The 19,925-nt window shown below is 40.6% G+C and overlaps 1 protein-coding gene across 15 annotated transcripts in view; it reads left to right on the top strand.

Moving 5' to 3' along the window:
* Positions 1-19,925, top strand: part of mef2aa (myocyte enhancer factor 2aa) — a 188,326-nt gene that overhangs the window by 145,423 nt on the left and 22,978 nt on the right. For 9 of the 15 annotated variants that reach the window (XM_069910341.1, XM_069910349.1, XM_069910340.1 and 6 more), the window contains 3 exons: positions 1,186-1,323; positions 7,264-7,483; positions 10,092-10,145. In XM_069910341.1, the coding sequence (XP_069766442.1) occupies positions 1,186-1,323; positions 7,264-7,483; positions 10,092-10,145 (412 nt within the window). Of the gene's footprint in view, positions 1-1,003; positions 1,136-1,185; positions 1,324-7,263; positions 7,484-10,091; positions 10,146-19,925 lie in introns of all 15 variants that reach the window. The other 6 variants (XM_069910351.1, XM_069910348.1, XM_069910350.1 and 3 more) reach the window with 4 other exon arrangements.

Raw genomic sequence — 19,925 nt, 5'->3', positions numbered from 1 at the left:
CATTCAGCAGGTAATCCTCTATCCTTCTGCGCCTTCCACTCTACCTCACCATCATGGTGTCTTCTAATAGGCATGCTTAGTAAAAGCGAGGATCAACAGGTTTTGAAGTTTGCAAAATAATCTTCAGCACCTGTCCTAGCACTTTACAAACTTGCAACAACTATTATGCACTTACCATCTGTAGAGCCAGAAGAGATCAACCAACAACGAACTTGAAACTGGTGGAGGGGTTCACTTAAATTGGGCTGCTGTGATTTTCCTCCTTATGCCTAATATCTGAGTGTGGGCTAGATTGCCACAATGGCTGTGTTGGTATCACATCAGTCTTTGCTCACTGATGTCTTGATGAGCCTATCCTGTGCACCTCTGGTGGATGGTAACTGTCTATGTACATTCAGGTGGAATCTGGGGTATTAAGTGATTGAAGTGAAAACACAATGCTGGAGAAACTTCGGAGGTCAAACAGTACTTTATAAAGCAAAGATATATAACCAACGTTTTGCCAAGGTGTGAGCAAAATGTAGGCAGGCGCCTGATCAAAATGGTGATCACCTTTTCCCGCAGGCAATAGGTGGATAAAGGAGAGAAGGCACAGCAGGGGAGCGGGATGGCTCGGCGACTGAAGTGGGAAGGGGTGGAGAGCTGGAGGAAAGGAGACAGAGAAGGAGAACGGGAAGTGGGCTAGCAGAAACCAGAGAAGTCGATGTTAATGGAAAGGGCCCAGACGGAAGATGAGGTGTTGCTCCTCCAGTTCGCAGGTGGCCTTGGTTTGTCAGTGCACGAGGCCATAGCCAGACATGTCAGCGTTGAAGTGGGGCACAGAATTGAAAATGATTAAGTATGCCTGTGTCATTGACTTCAGTGAGATCTCAAATAGCATAATTTTGCACCTCAATAAGCTTTTTGGTGGTGGGTAAGGCGTCATTACTTAAATATCTATCAGTGAACAGTTATTATCGCAGCAGGTTTGTAGTTTTGTGTGAATTTTCCAATTGTATTTCAGACTTTAAGAAAGAAAGGACATAATGACTGTGATAGCCCAGACCCAGATGATTCTTTTGAGCACAGTCCACTCATGGAAGACAAATACAGAAAGATTAATGAAGATAATGATGTAATGTTCAAGCGATATGGTGTAAGTACCTTCATCTGGTATTCTTTGTGTTGATTCTTTAAATCTGCTAGGCGCTTAACAAGAAAGAACACAGAGGCTGCGACAGTCCTGAGCCTGACTCCTCATACGTGCTCACCCCCCACACAGAGGAAAAATATAAAAAAATAAATGAAGAGTTTGATAACATGATGAGGAATCACAAACTCGCAGTAAGTAGATTTTGACACGTGGTGCTTGAGAAGGGTTTTGATTTCCTTGCTCCGTGGTTGCGTGCTCTTTGACTGAAGACGCTGCATGAAACCAACTGAACTGAATGAAGGAACACAAAACACGACACCTCGTTCACCAAATATGTGCCTAATCTCATTTTAGTCGCAAATCAGCCTAATGAAGCCATCTAGAACCCTGTTCCCATTGTTTGAAATTTCGGTTATTGCATGCCTTGAGCATTATCATCTCATGACTCATTGTTGCTCTATTGTCTAATAGTGTGTGCTGCGTGTCTGTGAATTAATGAACAGAATAATTTACTTTAACATCTGCACCTTGGACAGGGTGTGTGCCAAAGTTTTCTTAGTGCATTGATGTATTTGTCAATGTGTACGTGTGTCATGGTTTCACATCAGAAATGAACATTTATAAAATTCTGATGTACTCTTTGCAGTTGGACAATTCTTCCTGCTCGATGATTAATTGGCCAATCAATAATAACTGAAGAAAATAATGAGAATTATGTGCTTATTCAGTTGACTTACTCTGCAAAAGTCACAAATTTTAGTTTGTGTGAGCCCACTTACTGAAAAAGAAATGTGTAAACAAATATTAAATTTGACTTTTGGAAAACTTGAATCTTGAACGTTTTGGAATGGCCCTTTAAATATTGTGTACATTTGTACATGAACCAAAACAAATGATCCAACACGTTTTGATATGCTGATATGATCGGAGAATATGATTTGGAACCATTGTGTGTCACAGTTGAGAAGAAATTAGGTAAAAGTTATTGGAGCTTATTGTATGGAAGCAATAATTATAATCACGTGATAGAGAATTGGTCTTCCATTGCAACTTTAAATACATATCTTTCTTTTTAAAGTATTTTTATTAAAGTTTAACAGAAAACCTTTATACAAGGTATATTAATGATAGCTCAAATCATTTATATATATATATATATCAATTGGAAGCAAATGATTACATAACTTCATTCAGGACATCAAATTCTTTAATAATAATAAATAATCAAACAAATCATGTACTATGTCAAAAATAACTGAATACAAAAATTAAGCAAATAATATGCAAAAAAATTCCCTTGTCTAAGATATTTTATCCTTCTCTGATGTGATCATGTTGTTCTGCGATATGATCCGTGATCTGTAGTTAAACCCCTCTTTACTTATTTGTCTTAATAATAAAAAGGAAACAAAAGGGATTTCCCGACTAATCTACCCCCCCTCTCGAAACAAGGTTATATATTGTAAATGTGAATCGAATAGGTTGACCGTTTTGAGTTTTTTTGTGTGCCCGATGGAGATGTGGGGGGGCTGGTAGTCATGGTGGGGAGCTGGCTGATGGAGGACTACCAGCCCCCCCACATCTCCATCGGGCACACAAAACTCAAAACGGTCAACCAGTTTACCTATCTCGGCTGCACCATTTCATCAGATGCAAGGATCGACAATGAGATAGACAACAGACTCGCCAAGGCAAATAGCGCCTTTGGAAGACTACACAAAAGAGTCTGGAAAAACAACCAACTGAAAAACCTCACAAAGATAAGCGTATACAGAGCCGTTGTCATACCCACACTCCTGTTCGGCTCCGAATCATGGGTCCTCTACCGGCACCACCTACGGCTCCTAGAACGCTTCCACCAGCGTTGTCTCCGCTCCATCCTCAACATCCATTGGAGCGCTCACACCCCTAACGTCGAGGTACTCGAGATGGCAGAGGTCGACAGCATCGAGTCCACGCTGCTGAAGATCCAGCTGCGCTGGATGGGTCACGTCTCCAGAATGGAGGACCATCGCCTTCCCAAGATCGTATTATATGGCGAGCTCTCCACTGGCCACCGTGACAGAGGTGCACCAAAGAAAAGGTACAAGGACTGCCTAAAGAAATCTCTTGGTGCCTGCCACATTGACCACCGCCAGTGGGCTGATAACGCCTCAAACCGTGCATCTTGGCGCCTCACAGTTTGGCGGGCAGCAGCCTCCTTTGAAGAAGACCGCAGAGCCCACCTCACTGACAAAAGGCAAAGGAGGAAAAACCCAACACCCAACCCCAACCAACCAATTTTCCCTTGCAACCGCTGCAATCGTGTCTGCCTGTCCCGCATCGGACTGGTCAGCCACAAACGAGCCTGCAGCTGACGTGGACTTTTTACCCCCTCCATAAATCTTCGTCCGCGAAGCCAAGCCAAAGAAAGAATCGAATAACACTCCCCAGAAACCAGGCAGGGAATCTTGGAGCATCCACACCATTGAATGTCAAGCGGTGACCAAAACTCCACATAGTACTCAAATTGTGACCTAGCAAATGTTCTGTATAGTTTTAATAATCTCCATGCTCTGAAATTATCAGCTAATAAAGGGAAATATTCTTTTGAAATATCCATTTTTAACCACCTTGTTGCTCATTCAACTGTTATTACGTATCTGTGAGTGTGATCTCCAAGGTGCCTTTTGTTTTTCAAAACTATTTAGTGTTTTGCATATTTTTAACTTGTTCTCTTGCACCTTCTCAATTTCCGTTCCCCAGAGGCATTACCTCGAGATATTCTGGATTCATTTTGGTCCAATTGACAAGACCATCCGTTCTTTCCTGTAGTCTAATTCCTCCTTTCCACTGTCAACCACATGGCCGTTCATTTTTATGCATTGAACAGGAAAGGAGGTTTATTGGATTTGAGAACAACTTTGATCTAAGTCAGGCCTGAATTAAAACATGGTGCCAATACATTTCCATACTTCCTTCAAGTCTCATAGAGCAAACCTTTTGTCCAGTCATTTTTCCTCAGACCTATTCTTGCATTCCCCCTGATGGATTGGTGAGGATCTGCTGATTTTGCAGTACAGGACTGGAATGTTCCAAATTTGCTCCTCAGCGTTTTCCAAGTTATTGAACCCTTGCAGACTGGTTATGAATTTAACATAAGCATAAGTGGGAAAGTTCTTGAATCCACTAACTGTTCTTGGCTTGTGTGAGGATGTGATTGGGCACAGCTGTGGGAGCTGTTAACACGCACAGTCTGACTTTCATGTGCGGAATAAGCAATTAGACCCAGGTGCGTGCTTGCAAAATTGTACCCCAGCATGACTCACTTTCTCAGGAGAAACCAGTGGGGAAAATTTTACACTGGTCACTTGCCCCCTCACATTCGGTTTCATTGGGCAACCCACAAGTGGATGTGAGTAGGACCAGCTCTGATGATGTTGAATGTATCCCCAAGTAGCTGAAGGCCATGAGTGGAAATTACACCAATGAACAGGAGATGCTGATCTACATTTATTTATAATGTCAAATTTCCGGCTATGTGTGGGTGGGTGTTTTCTGACGAGTAAATCTGTAAAAAGAAAATGTATATATTTTGTATGGAAGATGAAAGAGTGCAATAAAATGTAACCACAAAACATAATTTATAACTGTAATTACATGTTTTCTGGAACATGTGTCAGTTTTAAAATGTTAATTTCATGTCTTTGTTCATTTGAAATGATCTGCAACTCCTTGCAGAATGAAATCTAAAAACATCACTAGCAAGTACACGTAACTTAAAATTAACTCCAGTTTGACAATTCAGAAAACTTTACTTATGACCATGCATTTTGCCTTTTCAATCTTTATTTTTATTTAAAAAAAAATCAGAATTTACTGTCATGATCAAGTAATGAAATTCCGTTTTATTACATGAATTATTTTATAGTACACTGGTTCAACACCAGAATTTTAAAATTGAAACCATAAATCCAAAATTAAAACTGTGCTTGCAGGTAACTTTTAAACTAATTTAATATCCAATCCGTGTTTTGTGCCAAATTCTACTAAAATCAAACAAGCTTCCTACATGTGATTTCTACCACAAACCATCATCAGGTTTACTAAAATTAAACATCCAAGGATATTTGTGCTTTTCCTTTGTAACGTCCAATATTTTTCTACAATTGATGATTTGTATATTTAATATCGATCTCTTTGGAAAAAAAAATTTTAACGTGATAAATGTCACTAATAATCTTACCGCAGAACTGTTCGGATTTTAAAAAATTATTAGTTTGTTTTTGTTTTACTACCTGATTCAGAATTTTAGTAACCTGTACAATGTTTACTATTTTATTTTTCTCATTGTGTTGCTTGAGAAACATGTTCAGTTGTGGTGTGTAAAGTTACAATAGTATACAAACATTTTTTTGTGTGTTTTATTCTTTTTTTTTTGCTGATGCATAATTTCATGATTCTGCCAGCTCTCAGAAGTTTAATTTGTATGCTAAGCATGACCTCCTCTGCACTTAGCTGTGTTTATGTAATTAGTTACCTCTGTGCTGATTGGCAAAAGGTAACTTCAGACCTTGGAAAAGACCCTTCTCAGCTCCTGAATCACATATACACCAAATTTAAAAAAAATACACCTATTTAAAAAAAATCTTTAATTTTATCAAAAATAATTTAGGGCATTAATTATAATTAGATGTTACAGTAAATACTTTTATCATTAAATTCTGCAGTATAAATTGGGACTCTTATGTCCTCTGCTTGGCTGCCACTCTGTTAAATGATACAATTACTTAACTTTGTAGTTTCCAACCTCTTTGGATTGGTATTAACAAATTATTATTCATCTTACATATATTGACGTGACAAAATTAAACAACATAATTTAAAAGGAGGAAGTATCAGTAATTGCAATCCTCTCTTCCAAGGCAGAAGATTACTTGGTAGATTTCCGGTATTTCATTAATGGTCCAGCTCTCATTCACCAGATAAAATTGCAGACTAGTGGGTGTATTACCATAATTACTACTCCTTGTCTTGAGAGCTCAGAAAATTGCTCCTTCTGTCAAGCTATGTTCAATGTTATCTGATTGTACAACACGACGAAACAGCGTTCTCCAGCCCTCAGTGCAAAACACCCAGACAACCAGACACAACACACATACAGACAAATAATGCACATGCAAGTACACAAGTACTGCTCAATACAAATAAATAAATACTGTTTAATGAATACGAGAGTCTCAGATGGTTAGTGTGAGCAGTTCCTCTCATCGTTCAGCATTTTCACTGGCCGTGGGAAGAAGCCGTTCCTCAGCCTGGTGGTGCTGGCTCTGATCCTCCTGTATCTCTTTCCTGACAAGAGCAGCCGAAAGATGTGTGCAGGGTGGAAGGGGTCCTCAGTGATTTTGGGCATCCTGTTCAGATAATGATCCCTGTAGCTCACGTCGTGGGGAGGAGGGGGGTGAAGGGAGACTCCGGTGATCCTCTCTGTCAGCCTTGTGGTCCTGTGGATTGACCATTTCTCTGCAGCAACCCTACCACACTGTGATGCAGCCGATCAGGATGTTCTCAATAGAGCTTCTCTAGAAGGTTCACATTATGGTGACCGTAGCCTTGCCCTATGAGCATGGATCGTCCATGTTGGTACAAAAATTATACCTTTTAACACCAATTAAAGGAGTTGTGGAACAGCAACAATGTCCATCCTGCCATTAACAGTGGTAAAATCTCCTGACATTTTACAGAAATGGAACAAAGCTAAAGCTTCCCTTCCTGGTGTCACAATTATTTTGGGGTACAGGAAGGGTAATGGTTCTGGGGAAGAGCAGGGCAGAAATGTTGGTTACGCTTTACTTCCTATGGATGCTGTGTGACCTGGTGAGTTTCTCCAGCATGTTTGTGTATTGTACTGGAGAGAATAACTTGCTAGTATGTAGAGGCTGCAGACGTGTGGTCGTTTAGTATTGGCTATACCATTTTAGGAAAAGAGGGCGTATGGTTTGAAGAATTTAATGAGTGTTACATTTAATTATTTTATTCATTAAATAATGTCTGCATATTATGAAAGTCAATTAATTGCAGGATATTGCCATTAATTTTATTGAAAAATTGTTAACTGTGGAGTAATACAATTTTCTTTGATTTCTCTTTAGCCTGGTTTGCAACCTCAAAACTTTGCAATGCCAGTTGCTGTTCCTGTGAGCAACCCAAATATGCTAGCTTACAGTCACCCAGGAAGTTCTCTTGTAACTCATTCATTGGTAACCACATCTATAACCGATACCAACATGCTTTCACCGCCCCAGGCTACTCTGCCCAGAAACGTTATGTCACCAGGTGCTCCACAAAGACCTCCGAGCACTGGTAATGCAGGTACTTGTATTTCCATTGTAATGATGCAGTGATGACGGGAACAGAAAGTCTCTCAGTTTGCAAGATACCGTACGACGGTGTTGCTTTTTGTGGTGGGAGCTTGTAATTATATAATTACAGTCGTCAAAAATTTGAATAATTTACATTGAAGTAACATTTAAATTGGGTCAATGTCCCAGAATAGTTGATATTTTTCAAAATAAAGCTGTGGGGAAATTTTCCACTTCTTTGCTTTCAGTTTGGGAGCCTTAAGCTTTGACAATGCACCACATCCAATGTGGTTGGTGCCCTCTTGAATGTCTAATCTTTCCCCCCACACCCCCCGCCAACCCAAACTGGCACAATCACATAATGGGAAATGAATATGGTGACAATGAAATTTAAAGAGAGATTCCTTTTCAAGGTACAAAACATTATTCTGTAAATCTTCAGATTTGATGACCTGGGAATTTTTACCTTTTTTAAAAATCTTCAACCTTTTGCTGTTTAAGTCGTAGTTCAACTAATAGATTTGAAGATTCAAAAGAACTGAAGTAGAAGACAAAAATACTTTGTTGGAACTTCATCAGGAGCTATTGTAGAAATGTAAGAAAGTAATTCCTGTATTCTTCAGTTCCACAAATGAAAATTTTGAATTGAGTTGGTATTTGGAGCTGGCAAGGTTGAGCAAATTTATCAAAACAATCTGTTTGCCAAAGCAATTTTAACTCTGTCGTATTGAACCAGGTGTCTTTTATTATCAGAATTACTTGACTTCGAATTTAATTGGTTGTTGCCTACGTTAAGAATCAGTATAGGGCAATTTGCCAGTATTGTAAGAGTTTGTGAAGGACTCAGGACTTCAGAGATGAATTCTTTCTCGTATAGCGTTAAACTGAGACCCTGTCTAAAGGATCAGCTGGAGTAATTTCATGGAGAACAACTTTTTCTCCATCAATCAGTAAAACAAAGTTTTGGCCGTTATTGGAATCTGTGCACAAATTAGTTGGTATATCTACATAAGAACTTAAGAAATCGGAACTGGAATGGGCCATCTGGCCCATCAAGCCTGCTCCCCTATTCAATAAGATCATGGCTGATCTGATGATAGGCTCATCTCCACCTATCTGCAAATGTATTCATTGCCATAGCCTCACTGCTTCAATGGACAGCGAATTTCCATAGATTTACCACCCTCTGGGGAAAAGCCATACCTTCTCATCTCCATCCTAAATCTACAACCCTGGTTCTTGAGGCTATCTACCTTAGCTTTAGTCACCTTCACCAATGGGAACAACTTGCCTACCTCTGTCTCATCTATACCTTTCATAATTTGATTATGTTTTTGTAAGATCCCTCCCATTCTCAATCTTTCCTCATTGGCTAACCCTCTCATCTCTGGAATCAACCTGGTGAACCTCCTCTGCACCACCTCCCAAGCCAGTACATCCTTCCTCAAGTAAGGAGACCAGAACTACACGTAGGGTACTCCAATGTAGCCTCACCAGTACCTTGTACAGTTGCAGCACAACTTCCCTGCTCCTAAATTCAATCCTTCTAACAACAAAGGCCAACATTCCATTGGCCTTATTGATAGCCTGCTGCACCTGCAAACCAACCTTTTGCAATTCATGCACAAGTACTCCCATCTCGTTCTGCATGGCAGCATGCTGCAGTTGTTTACCATTTAAATAATAATAATCTGATCTTCTATTTTTCCTTCCAAAGTGGATAACCTTGCACTCACCCACGTTGTACTCCATCTGCCAGGCTGTCTCTTCCACTCCAATAAATCCTGTCCAAGAGCATTCCAGAAACTTACAGCACCTTGAGAACCTTAAGTATAATTGAGCTTTGAGATTTTTAAATTATAACTCTATAAGTTGCTGACATTAAAATACTCTATTTAAATATATTGAGTGAGGAAAGTTGATCAAATTCTTTGCAACATCTGATGTTACATAATACACTTTGAAAATTAAAAGATTACTTGCAAACTCTAATAATAACATATGAAATATTTTGTGATTTTAAAATTCCTTCAAATGAACAGGATATCAGCTATACGTTACTGTAACTAATGCATACTTGTATATAATGTTATTTTCAAGTTAGTAATCTGCATATTTTTTATTATAAATTTTCTAATGAATCATTATTTAAAGTTAAAGGTTCCATTATTGTCACATAATACTACATTTAGAGTGTAAGATACATGGAATTCTTTAACTTTTGTCTACCGTGAGGCAGACAGAGAGTCGCCACTTTGTCCAGCGCCCCTCACAGAAACCTACAGCAGCTGGTGTTCCTAGGCGGTCTCTGCTCCAAATACTGACCAGTCCTGAACCTGCTTAGCTTCCAAGATCAGACACTCCCAGGTGTATTCTGGCTATGAGGTGCTGTTTTGTATCCTATTTTTGAACATTAGCCCATTGACATGATTTGAGGTAACCCAATAAAGCACTTTAATTATCAAAGAGAATTACTTCAGTGAAAAAGCCATGCTTCTTGCTTTAAAGAAATATAAGTTATCTTAGTGTTCCACCCAGAAGTATATTTTAGATCTATTTTATTGGTGCTGCCTGCTGCCTTTGTGTTAGCACTGGATTTCCCTTTTGTTTTATTTTAGGTGGAATGATGGGTGATCTTGCAATGGCGAATGGTGCAGGCACCAGCCCTGTGGGTAAGCAAAAAAAAATTGTCTCAATATTTAAGCCTCTTGTCACTGGAATCAGAAAATAAATTTTAACATGATTTTGATGGTGCAAAAGTAATAACGTGGTGGAGAGCAGGAGATGTACTTTTGCTGTCATCTCACTGGCATGTGTCTTTTATTCCTGTATAAAGTTGATGCGGAATCTTCTTTATTCAACTCGACTCATAAATTGGAGACTGCCAGCAGTGGATAAGTCACTGTGAAGTTTTGCTTTGAATACATTTGGAATGTCAATTTTGTCAGATGTGTTTCAACAGGATATGATTCAAGGGGCACTTGTTAGTGTACTACTAGAACACTAGAACATTACAGCGCAGAAAACAAGCCCTTCTAGTGTGTGCCCAACTATTAACCTGCCTAGTCCCGCTGACCTGCACCCAATCCACAGCCCTCCATACCCGTCCCATCCATGTATCTGTCCAAATTTTTCTTGAATGTTAAAATTGAGCCCCCGTTCACCAATTCACCTAATGTTCCCACTAAACTTTTCTCTTTTCACCCTTCACTCACATCCTCTGGTTGGTATCTCATCTAATTAGCAGCAACTTTTATTGTTAAATGGCAGGTCTGTTTCAATGTCACATAGATTTGATGTTAAATGTCCCCTGTTGTAACTTAGTCCACAATACTGACATAGTTCACCTACAACAATAAAATGCACAAAACACAATGTATTTAAGAGGAAACGATGCAACAGGAAGTTAATGATGAAGGCAAAGAGCTTTGACCTTCCCTAATTACTTACTTGTTGGAGCCTGGACCTTTTTATTAAAGTTGTAACTCGTTACAGCATGTGTGTACAGATCTGGTTGAGTTGTATGCAGAAGCTGTCCTTTTCTGAAATTTCTGTTTGAAATTCCGTAACCTGAAGATTAACTGCTGCCCTATTTACAGTCATATCTAAACTGAATTCAAAGCAATATTATACTCTCTGCATTCAATAATACTAGACATTAAAATACACTAAAGCCTTCAATCAGAGCTCCTTTACCCTTCCAAAGTCCTTGGAAATGTTGTGATGAGACAGTACAGTGATGTTAATAGCATCTCCATGTTTAAATCTCTACAAGAAAGCCACATATGTGGTGAAAGCCATTTTCTGAAGAAGTTGACAAAAATCACAGGCCAGTATTTACTGCCAAATACTATCGTTTTGAGAAGATGGTAGTGAGCTGTTGCCTCAATCCGAGTGAAGCTACTCCCACAGTGATCCTGGGTAAGGAGTTCCAGGAATTGGACCCAGTAGTGTTGAAGAACCGAGGAATATCTTTCCAACTCAGGATTCTCATTTTAGCCCTGAATGGCTATTCCCTCATCCTTTGAGGAGATCGCCAGCCAAGGCTGAGGCAACACTTCCACGACATCAATCTCTCGCAGAATCTGGTAAACCTGAATGAGGTAATTAACCTGGGAAGGATATCCATCAAGAGAAAAGGATTTTATCCCTTTTATTTGGCAAGGCGTGACCATTGAAGAAATAACAACCATTTTGTAAGGAGCTTGTCATCAAGCTTGGCACTTCTCAAGATAAGCGACAGATGGTGCAAGTTCTAAAATTAGGCTATCTACAAAGTGACATTTAGCAGCTCAGCAATGTTTAAAGATTGGCATTGGAATCTAACATGTATATTTTGAGTTCTTGTGATTTATTCAGTAAAATCTAAGCCATATTTAACCTATTCTGCAGTATTGTCTAATCTATATTTTGCAAATCTCATATAGGAAAAATCTTTAAGTTTAACAAGTTTGAGCATCGAGTCTGCAGTCCATAGTGGGCTTGTTAAAAATATTAGTTCAATTTAGTTAGGGTGGCACGGTTGGCATAGCGGTTACCACAACACATTTACAGCGCCAGTGATCGGGTTCAAATCCTGTGCTGTCCGTAAGGAGTTTGTACGTTCTCCCCATGTCTGCGTGGGTTTTCCCTGGGGGCTATGGTTTTCTCCCACGGCTCAAAACGTACCTGGGGTGTAGGTTAATGGGGTATAAATTGGGTGTCACGGACTAGTGGGCCGAAATAGCGTGTTAACGTGCTGTGTGTCTAAATTTAAAAAAAATAAAAATTAATCCAATTTTGCATAATGTAAGTTAACCTACAATATTCTTGAAGTGTGGACTAAAGTGGTGTTGTGGAGGAGAGTTGGGTGTCCTGAAGGAATTTATAGAACTTCCTTTTTGCACTTACTCCTAATAATGATGAAAACTCCAAACCCAATGAGAAAACATGGCTTTATTCAGAATGTGTTTAAGACTGATGTACGAATAAAGCAAAATTGACAGTGTACATTTTGGCTTGCTTACCAGGCTGCGTCTTACTTCAGAAAATTAAACAAGTAAACTAGACCATTGACAGAGGTCTCTCCTGCTCTCTCAGCTGGATATAAACAACCGATGGCTCCATTTTTGGAAAAAGAGCAGGAATGATTTCCCTGACCAATACTTACATTTTAATCAAATTGCAAAAGTAGATGATTGCTTTGCCATTTTATGAGATCTTGCTATGGGCACGATGACTGCCAACCAAGGAAATGGCCTTTCATTCTGGGAATGAAAGGGTTATCATATGAGGTATGTTTGTCAGCTTTTGCCTGATATTTGTTGGAATTTAGGAGAATGAGGGAAATCTCACTGAAACATTTTGAACTTTGAAAGGCTTGGACAGAATAGATGTAGAAAGGTTGTTTCCCATGGTGGGAGGGTCTAGGTCAAGAAGATTTGAAGGGCTTCTGCTGAGAACGGTGATGTGTAGGAATTTCTTCAGCCAGAGGGGGGTAAATCTGTGGAATTTGTTGCAACAGGTGGTTGTGGAGACCAGGTCATTGAGTGTATTTAAGACAGAGACTTATGGGTTCTTGAATAGCCAGGGCATCAAAAGTTATGGGAAGAAGGATGGGCAGTAGGGCAAAGTGGGAAAATGGATTAATTCATGATTATATGGCAGGGCAGACTGGATAGGCTGAATAGCATATTTCTGCTCCTGTATCTTTTTAAAAATATTTTATTTACAATTTTAAATCATCTGACATTAGTTATAATACATCAATACAAACATTATATAATTGAATAAACCCCCCCCCCCCCCATCCACCCAACTAACACCCTCCCTCCTCCACTACCCACCTTTTTCTTTCTTTGGCTTGGCTTCGTGGACGAAGATTTATGGAGGGGGTAAAAAGTCCACGTCAGCTGCAGGCTCGTTTGTGGCTGACAAGTCCGATGCGGGACAGGCAGACACGATTGCAGCGGTTGCAAGGGAAAATTGGTTGGTTGGGGTTGGGTGTTGGGTTTTTCCTCCTTTGCCTTTTGTCAGTGAGGTGGGCTCTGCGGTCTTCTTCAAAGGAGGTTGCTGCCCGCCAAACTGTGAGGCGCCAAGATGCACGGTTTGAGGCGTTATCAGCCCACTGGCGGTGGTCAATGTGGCAGGCACCAAGAGATTTCTTTAGGCAGTCCTTGTACCTTTTCTTTGGTGCACCTCTGTCACGGTGGCCAGTGGAGAGCTCGCCATATAATACGATCTTGGGAAGGCGATGGTCCTCCATTCTGGAGACGTGACCCATCCAGCGCAGCTGGATCTTCATAAGCGTGGACTCGATGCTGTCGACCTCTGCCATCTCGAGTACTTCGACGTTAGGGGTGTAAGCGCTCCAATGAATGTTGAGGATGGAGCGTAGACAACGCTGGTGGAAGCGTTCTAGGAGCCGTAGGTGGTGCCGGTAGAGGACCCATGATTCGGAGCCGAACAGGAGTGTGGGTATGACAACGGCTCTGTATACGCTTATCTTTGTGAGGTTTTTCAGTTGGTTGTTTTTCCAGACTCTTTTGTGTAGTCTTCCAAAGGCGCTATTTGCCTTGGCGAGTCTGTTGTCTATCTCATTGTCGATCCTTGCATCTGATGAAATGGTGCAGCCGAGATAGGTAAACTGGTTGACCGTTTTGAGTTTTGTGTGCCCGATGGAGATGTGGGGGGGCTGGTAGTCATGGTGGGGAGCTGGCTGATGGAGGACCTCAGTTTTCTTCAGGCTGACTTCCAGGCCAAACATTTTGGCAGTTTCCGCAAAGCAGGACGTCAAGCGCTGAAGAGCTGGCTCTGAATGGGCAACTAAAGCGGCATCATCTGCAAAGAGTAGTTCACGGACAAGTTTCTCTTGTGTCTTGGTGTGAGCTTGCAGGCGCCTCAGATTGAAGAGACTGCCATCCGTGCGGTACCGGATGTAAACAGCGTCTTCATTGTTGGGGTCTTTCATGGCTTGGTTCAGCATCATGCTGAAGAAGATTGAAAAGAGGGTTGGTGCCAGAACACAGCCTTGCTTCACGCCATTGTTAATGGAGAAGGGTTCAGAGAGCTCATTGCTGTATCTGACCCGACCTTGTTGGTTTTCGTGCAGTTGGATAATCATGTTGAGGAACTTTGGGGGACATCCGATGCGCTCTAGTATGCGCTCTAAACAGAGGAACCACTGACATGGTCTTTGCCCTCAGACAGCTCCAAGAAAAGTGCAGAGAACAAAACAAAGGACTCTACATCACCTTTGTTGACCTCACCAAAGCCTTCGACACCGTGAGCAGGAAAGGGCTTTGGCAAATACTAGAACTACTACCCACCTACAGAGAAAGAAAAAAGATCATCACTCAGAACAACGATAATCAACCTTTTAGCTGCGGAAACTGAGACGTCCACCAGAGCGGGCTGGGAGAATAAATTTTAATACCAAGAATTTTTAAATATGAGTTCCATACTTTTACAAAAACATGATATTTATCCCTCAAATTATACGTTATCTTTTCTAAAGGAATACTGGATTTCATTTCAGTGTGCCATCTTTGCATTCCTAAAACTAAATCAGATTTCCAAGTAATAGCCAAATATTTTGTTTTAAGAAACAGCCAAAGCCAAATGTAAAAATTCAATTTGGTACATAGTCAATCTCAATCCTAAGGCAATCGACTTGATATTCTCTAATAAAACTAACATTAGATCAAGTGGTAAACTTACTTTTAATACTCACTCCAATTTAACTTGCAACCAAAAATTCTTAACCCTAGAACCAGTCCAAGTCGAATGTCCACATCTAAAACATAAATCTGAAGAGATGAATTCTGCTCCTATATCTTGTGTTTCCCTACCCCAGAACATTTGTCGTTGACTGTGAAACATTATTGGACATCCTGCACTGATGAGAGGCAATAAAATAAATGTCTATCTTGAAACTAAAAATGATTTCTAATTTCATTTAGAGCCTTATTCTGAAGGTCATTGTAAGTCATCTGCGCTAGTAACACAAGAATTAAATCCAGAAAATATAGTCACCTTGATTGTATTTACCATTATTTCAATTAATTCTCGACTAAATACTGCTGCGGCATAAACATAATTATCTGGAGTACTTTCATAAAGCTCTCAGAGACATCTGCTTTACTCAAATGCATGTTGGGTGAGATGCAGCCTTGTATTGATTGCAAAGCCAGCAACGTATACTATTACGAGCTCGTGTTTCATTTAGTGTGAATGCCGCTTTAAGGGCTAGTACAGGCTGCAACCATTCACAGCTGTGGAGAGACTGGGTGGCAACATCAAGTACAATCTATATCAAAGTTAATACTCTAGAGCAGTGGTTCCCAACCTTTTACTTTCCACTCACATACTACTTTAAGTAATCCTTATGCCATAAATGTTCTGTGATTACTAAGGGATTGCTTAAGGTGGTATGTGGGTGGAAAGACAAAGTTTGAAAACCACTGTTTTAATCATTCCAAATTGATTCGTTATGTGCACAGTTTCATCACTCCAAAGGAAATGGGCCAATGACAATTTTTCTCAAGCAAAATATTTCAGTAATAATTGGGTCTAGAGCAGTGATTCTTAACCTTCCCTTCCTACTCTCATCCCACCTGAAGCAATCATTTACTAATCACAGAACACTTATGGCATAGGGAATACTTAAACTGATATGTGAGTGGAAAGTAAAAGGTTGGCAACCACTGCTCCAGAGGAAGAGAAAAGAACGATTGTTACTTTATCCAGGAATACAGGTGATGAGACAGTCATGTGATGGGACCCTTAAAGAAACAGCACATTATTGATCTCCAGCCACCTGATGAATATTCAGGTGGAGTGACTATGTGAAATGGACAATTTGGCTGATTCTCCCTGTCAGGAGAATTAGTGAACCACACCGTGACTAAAGGAAAGGTCACTTTGACTGACCCGTATCTGGGTCAAGGAAGCAGGGGAATTTCTGCATCAGATCATGACCAAAGTGGTGGCCATTTCGACTGTCCAGGCTATTGGAAGCAGCGTGGAAGTCATTTCCCCTACGCAAGGAAAAGGGGAGTTGTGACAACCAGTCGTCTGAAAGGATATTTCTCACCAGTGCGGTCTCTCAGTTTCTCCCAGCTCCTTCGCATCATTTTAAAAGTCTGATTTTCAACACAGGATTTCTAAGATTTGAACTTTGGAATGACTTCCCAGAATTGTGCTTGAGCTGTAATGGTTTTGGTATCCCACACACATATAAGTATATTCATTCTGTAGTTGTGGTAAATTTAAGTAAGATGTAATATTATTGTTTTAAAAGAAAAACAACAATAGTCTCTTGGTGAAATACTATTGCTGCTGGTCTGCGAGAAGAAGTTCCAAGCATCCAACGGGCATTTGTCCTATCTCATAGCATTCGGCTCTGGTACACAATAACCTGGCAGCTAACTGTGCCTGTTATATGCTGTGTATGAAATAGAACAGCAGGTGCATATTAAGGCTGAATCCTGGAACTGAGACCCTAGTGAGACCCTGATGGATCATCAGCTGTTGTTTTTGCCTTTCTCGTGAATGGGGAGGGAGATTTTGATATAAAGCTCAGTAAGCCAGCAGGGAAGCGAATTTCACATTTCTGGCATGCGCTTGCTTATTGCCAGTGCCGTTGGAAAAATAGAACCTGCCTCATAAATTCAAGGAGAAGAACGGTGCGTAACATTTGGGAATCTTCATACATTGATGAACCTCAAAACAGTTGAACAGTAAATTTTCTTGCAACTCTTCACCCACCTCTGACATAAACATAAAAATCATTTCACTATTTTGTATAATTTATATTGTAAACTATTTTATATTTAATAGAATTTAATGTAGGAAGTGGTGCAAGGGTGTATGCGCACCCTCTGATAAAGGCTGCAGTAGCAGAGCTCCAAGATCCATGCCTGAACACATAACCCTTTAACACGTTTATCATTAAACCACTAATAGTGCGAGAGGCCCTCCTTTCTGAAACTGAGCTGCCGGGAACCCAGCCAGCACTGGAATGGATGACGAGGTCATTTAAAAAATAAAAAAAAAACATTCTCCTGAAGTTACCACAAATGAAGTTGCATTGATTTTAAAAAAAGGTTCTCTTTGCTGCTTTCAACGGGGAGTAACACAGTAGCATCATTGCCTGGGTTCTAATTACACTGGGTCATCGCCATGCTTGAAAACATGCTGAAAGATGAAATGTCTGGATGGAGATCTACCACAGAAACCTGAGCACTATTGGTACTGTTGGAAGTGAACATGGCCACTGGATCAACCTATCCAGTTGCCTTCTTGGAGAATAGTATATTTTTAGTAACCTACATTATGATATAAATGTTTCTCCTTTCTTCCCATTACACCTCCACACTTAACCTAAGCACACCTGGACTTTGGCAAACTATGGCTTTTCTGACTTGATCTGGTCACTGGAAGGCACTAACTCATTCAACATCTTTTTCAAGATTGAAAATTCTACTAAGCTCATTGCTGATATGACTTTGGGAAATTATTCAGAGTAGTGAGGTATGCAAAATAACGAGGAATGCTGGTGGTGTTCTGCAGGGGTCGGGGTCGTTTTTTTTTCGTGATTTGGATGATGAAATAGACGGGTTTGTGGCTAAATTTGTAGATGTTACCAAAATAGGTGATAGGATGGGTGGTGCTGAGGGCACTTAAATGCTACAGGGAGACTTGGATAGATTAGGAGAATGGGCAAAGAGGTTACAGATGAAATACAACGCTGGAAACTGCACAGTCATGCACTTTGGGACAAGATATAGACGGACCGACTATTGTTTAGATGAGAAGAAAATTCAAAATTCTGAACTGCAAAGGGACTTGAGAGTCCTCGTTCAGGATACTCTAAAATTTAACTTTCAGGTTGTGTCGGTGGTGAATGCAATGTTGGCATTATTTATAAAGGAACAGGAGGGATGCATTAGTTTAGATTCCATAAAGCACTGGTGAGTCCTGGGCACCTTATTTGAGGTTGGGGAGGGTTCAGAGATCGACTGGAATTAAACCAGGAATGAAAAGGTTGGCATATGAGCAATTGGCTTTTGGACTGTACTCTTTGGAGTACAAAAGGATGGAGATGGGGCGGGGGGGGGGAGGGGTGGGAAGGGAACCACTTAGAGATATTTTGACGGCTGAAACTGAATAGATGCGGTGCAGATGTTTCCCATTGTAGGGGAGTCTAGAACATGCAGGCACAACTTCAGGGCATCAGTTTAAAATGGAGATCCAGAAAAATTTCTTTTGTTTGACGGTTGTGAGTCTGTGGAACTTGTTGCCACAGGGGGCTGTGGAAGTGAAGCCATTGGGTCAGAGATTGACAGGTATTTGATTAGTCAGGGCATCAAGGGTTATGGGGAGAAAACCGGGGTTGGGGGAGGAGGGGGATTGAGTGGGAGGATGGATCAGCTCATGATTAGAATGGCAGAGTAGTGGTATTGGTAACCAGAGAACATAGATTAAAGATTTAACAGGAACCTGAGAGCAACTTCTTTTACAAAGAGGATGGTGGGCATGTGGAATGGACTGGCAGAGATGGTGGTTGCAGGTACTATTGCAACATTTAAGAAAAATTTGGGCAGATATGCAGATAGGATGGGTTCTGAGGGAGATGGGCTAAATGCAGGCAGGCGGGACATTTTAGTTGGTGTGGGCAAGTGGTGCTGAAGGGTCTGTTCCCATGATATTTAAAATAAAAGAAAACAACAAGCAAGGGATAGACCTTCTCTCTTTGATCTCCCACGCTTGTAGAGATCACAGAGGAAATGAGCAAAGGAAATAATGGCATGAAGTGGATATGTGTTGGAGGGGAAGGAAAGGGCTGATGAATAGGGGCATTTGGACTGATAATAGGCAAATTGGGTCAAGCATATGACTGGTGATGTTCAAGTCAGTTGGTGCAGCCCTAGTAGGATGAAGCTCTTTCCTTTTTCAGCTACAATGTGCTTTGGTTTTCTCATTGGCCTCATCTGCTTAGGAGAACTTTGTGTAAGTGACATCAAACAGGCATTGTATGCCTTTAACATTACTGTACACAATAATGTAAAGCATCAGCAAAAATCTGTGGCCACAGTTTCCATTTTTGGCTTTTAAGTGAACTTAAAAGTGTGGGCACCCTTGCTGTTGAACATTACTTCAGGTTAATTTAATGCCTGGATCAGTAGCTCTGTATGGAATGGTTTACAAATAAGATTGTCATCTGTCCAATTATTTCTCACTTCAATATGAGTATTCCTTCTTCTTTGGCTTGGCTTCGCGGACGAAGATTTATGGAGGGGTAATGTCCAAGTCAGCTGCAGGCTCGTTTGTGGCTGACAAGTCCAATGCGGGACAGGCAGACACGGTTGCAGCGGTTGCAGGGGAAAATTGGTTGGTTGGGGTTGGTTGTTGGGTTTTTCCTCCTTTGTCTTTTGTCAGTGAGGTGGGCTCTGCGGTCTTCTTCAAAGGAG

Source organism: Narcine bancroftii, chromosome 14 (assembly GCF_036971445.1).
Source record: "Narcine bancroftii isolate sNarBan1 chromosome 14, sNarBan1.hap1, whole genome shotgun sequence".
NCBI classification, from domain to species: domain Eukaryota; kingdom Metazoa; phylum Chordata; class Chondrichthyes; order Torpediniformes; family Narcinidae; genus Narcine; species Narcine bancroftii.
The sequence above is the reverse complement of the archived record's forward strand: the minus strand, read 5'-3'. Positions and strand labels throughout refer to the sequence as shown.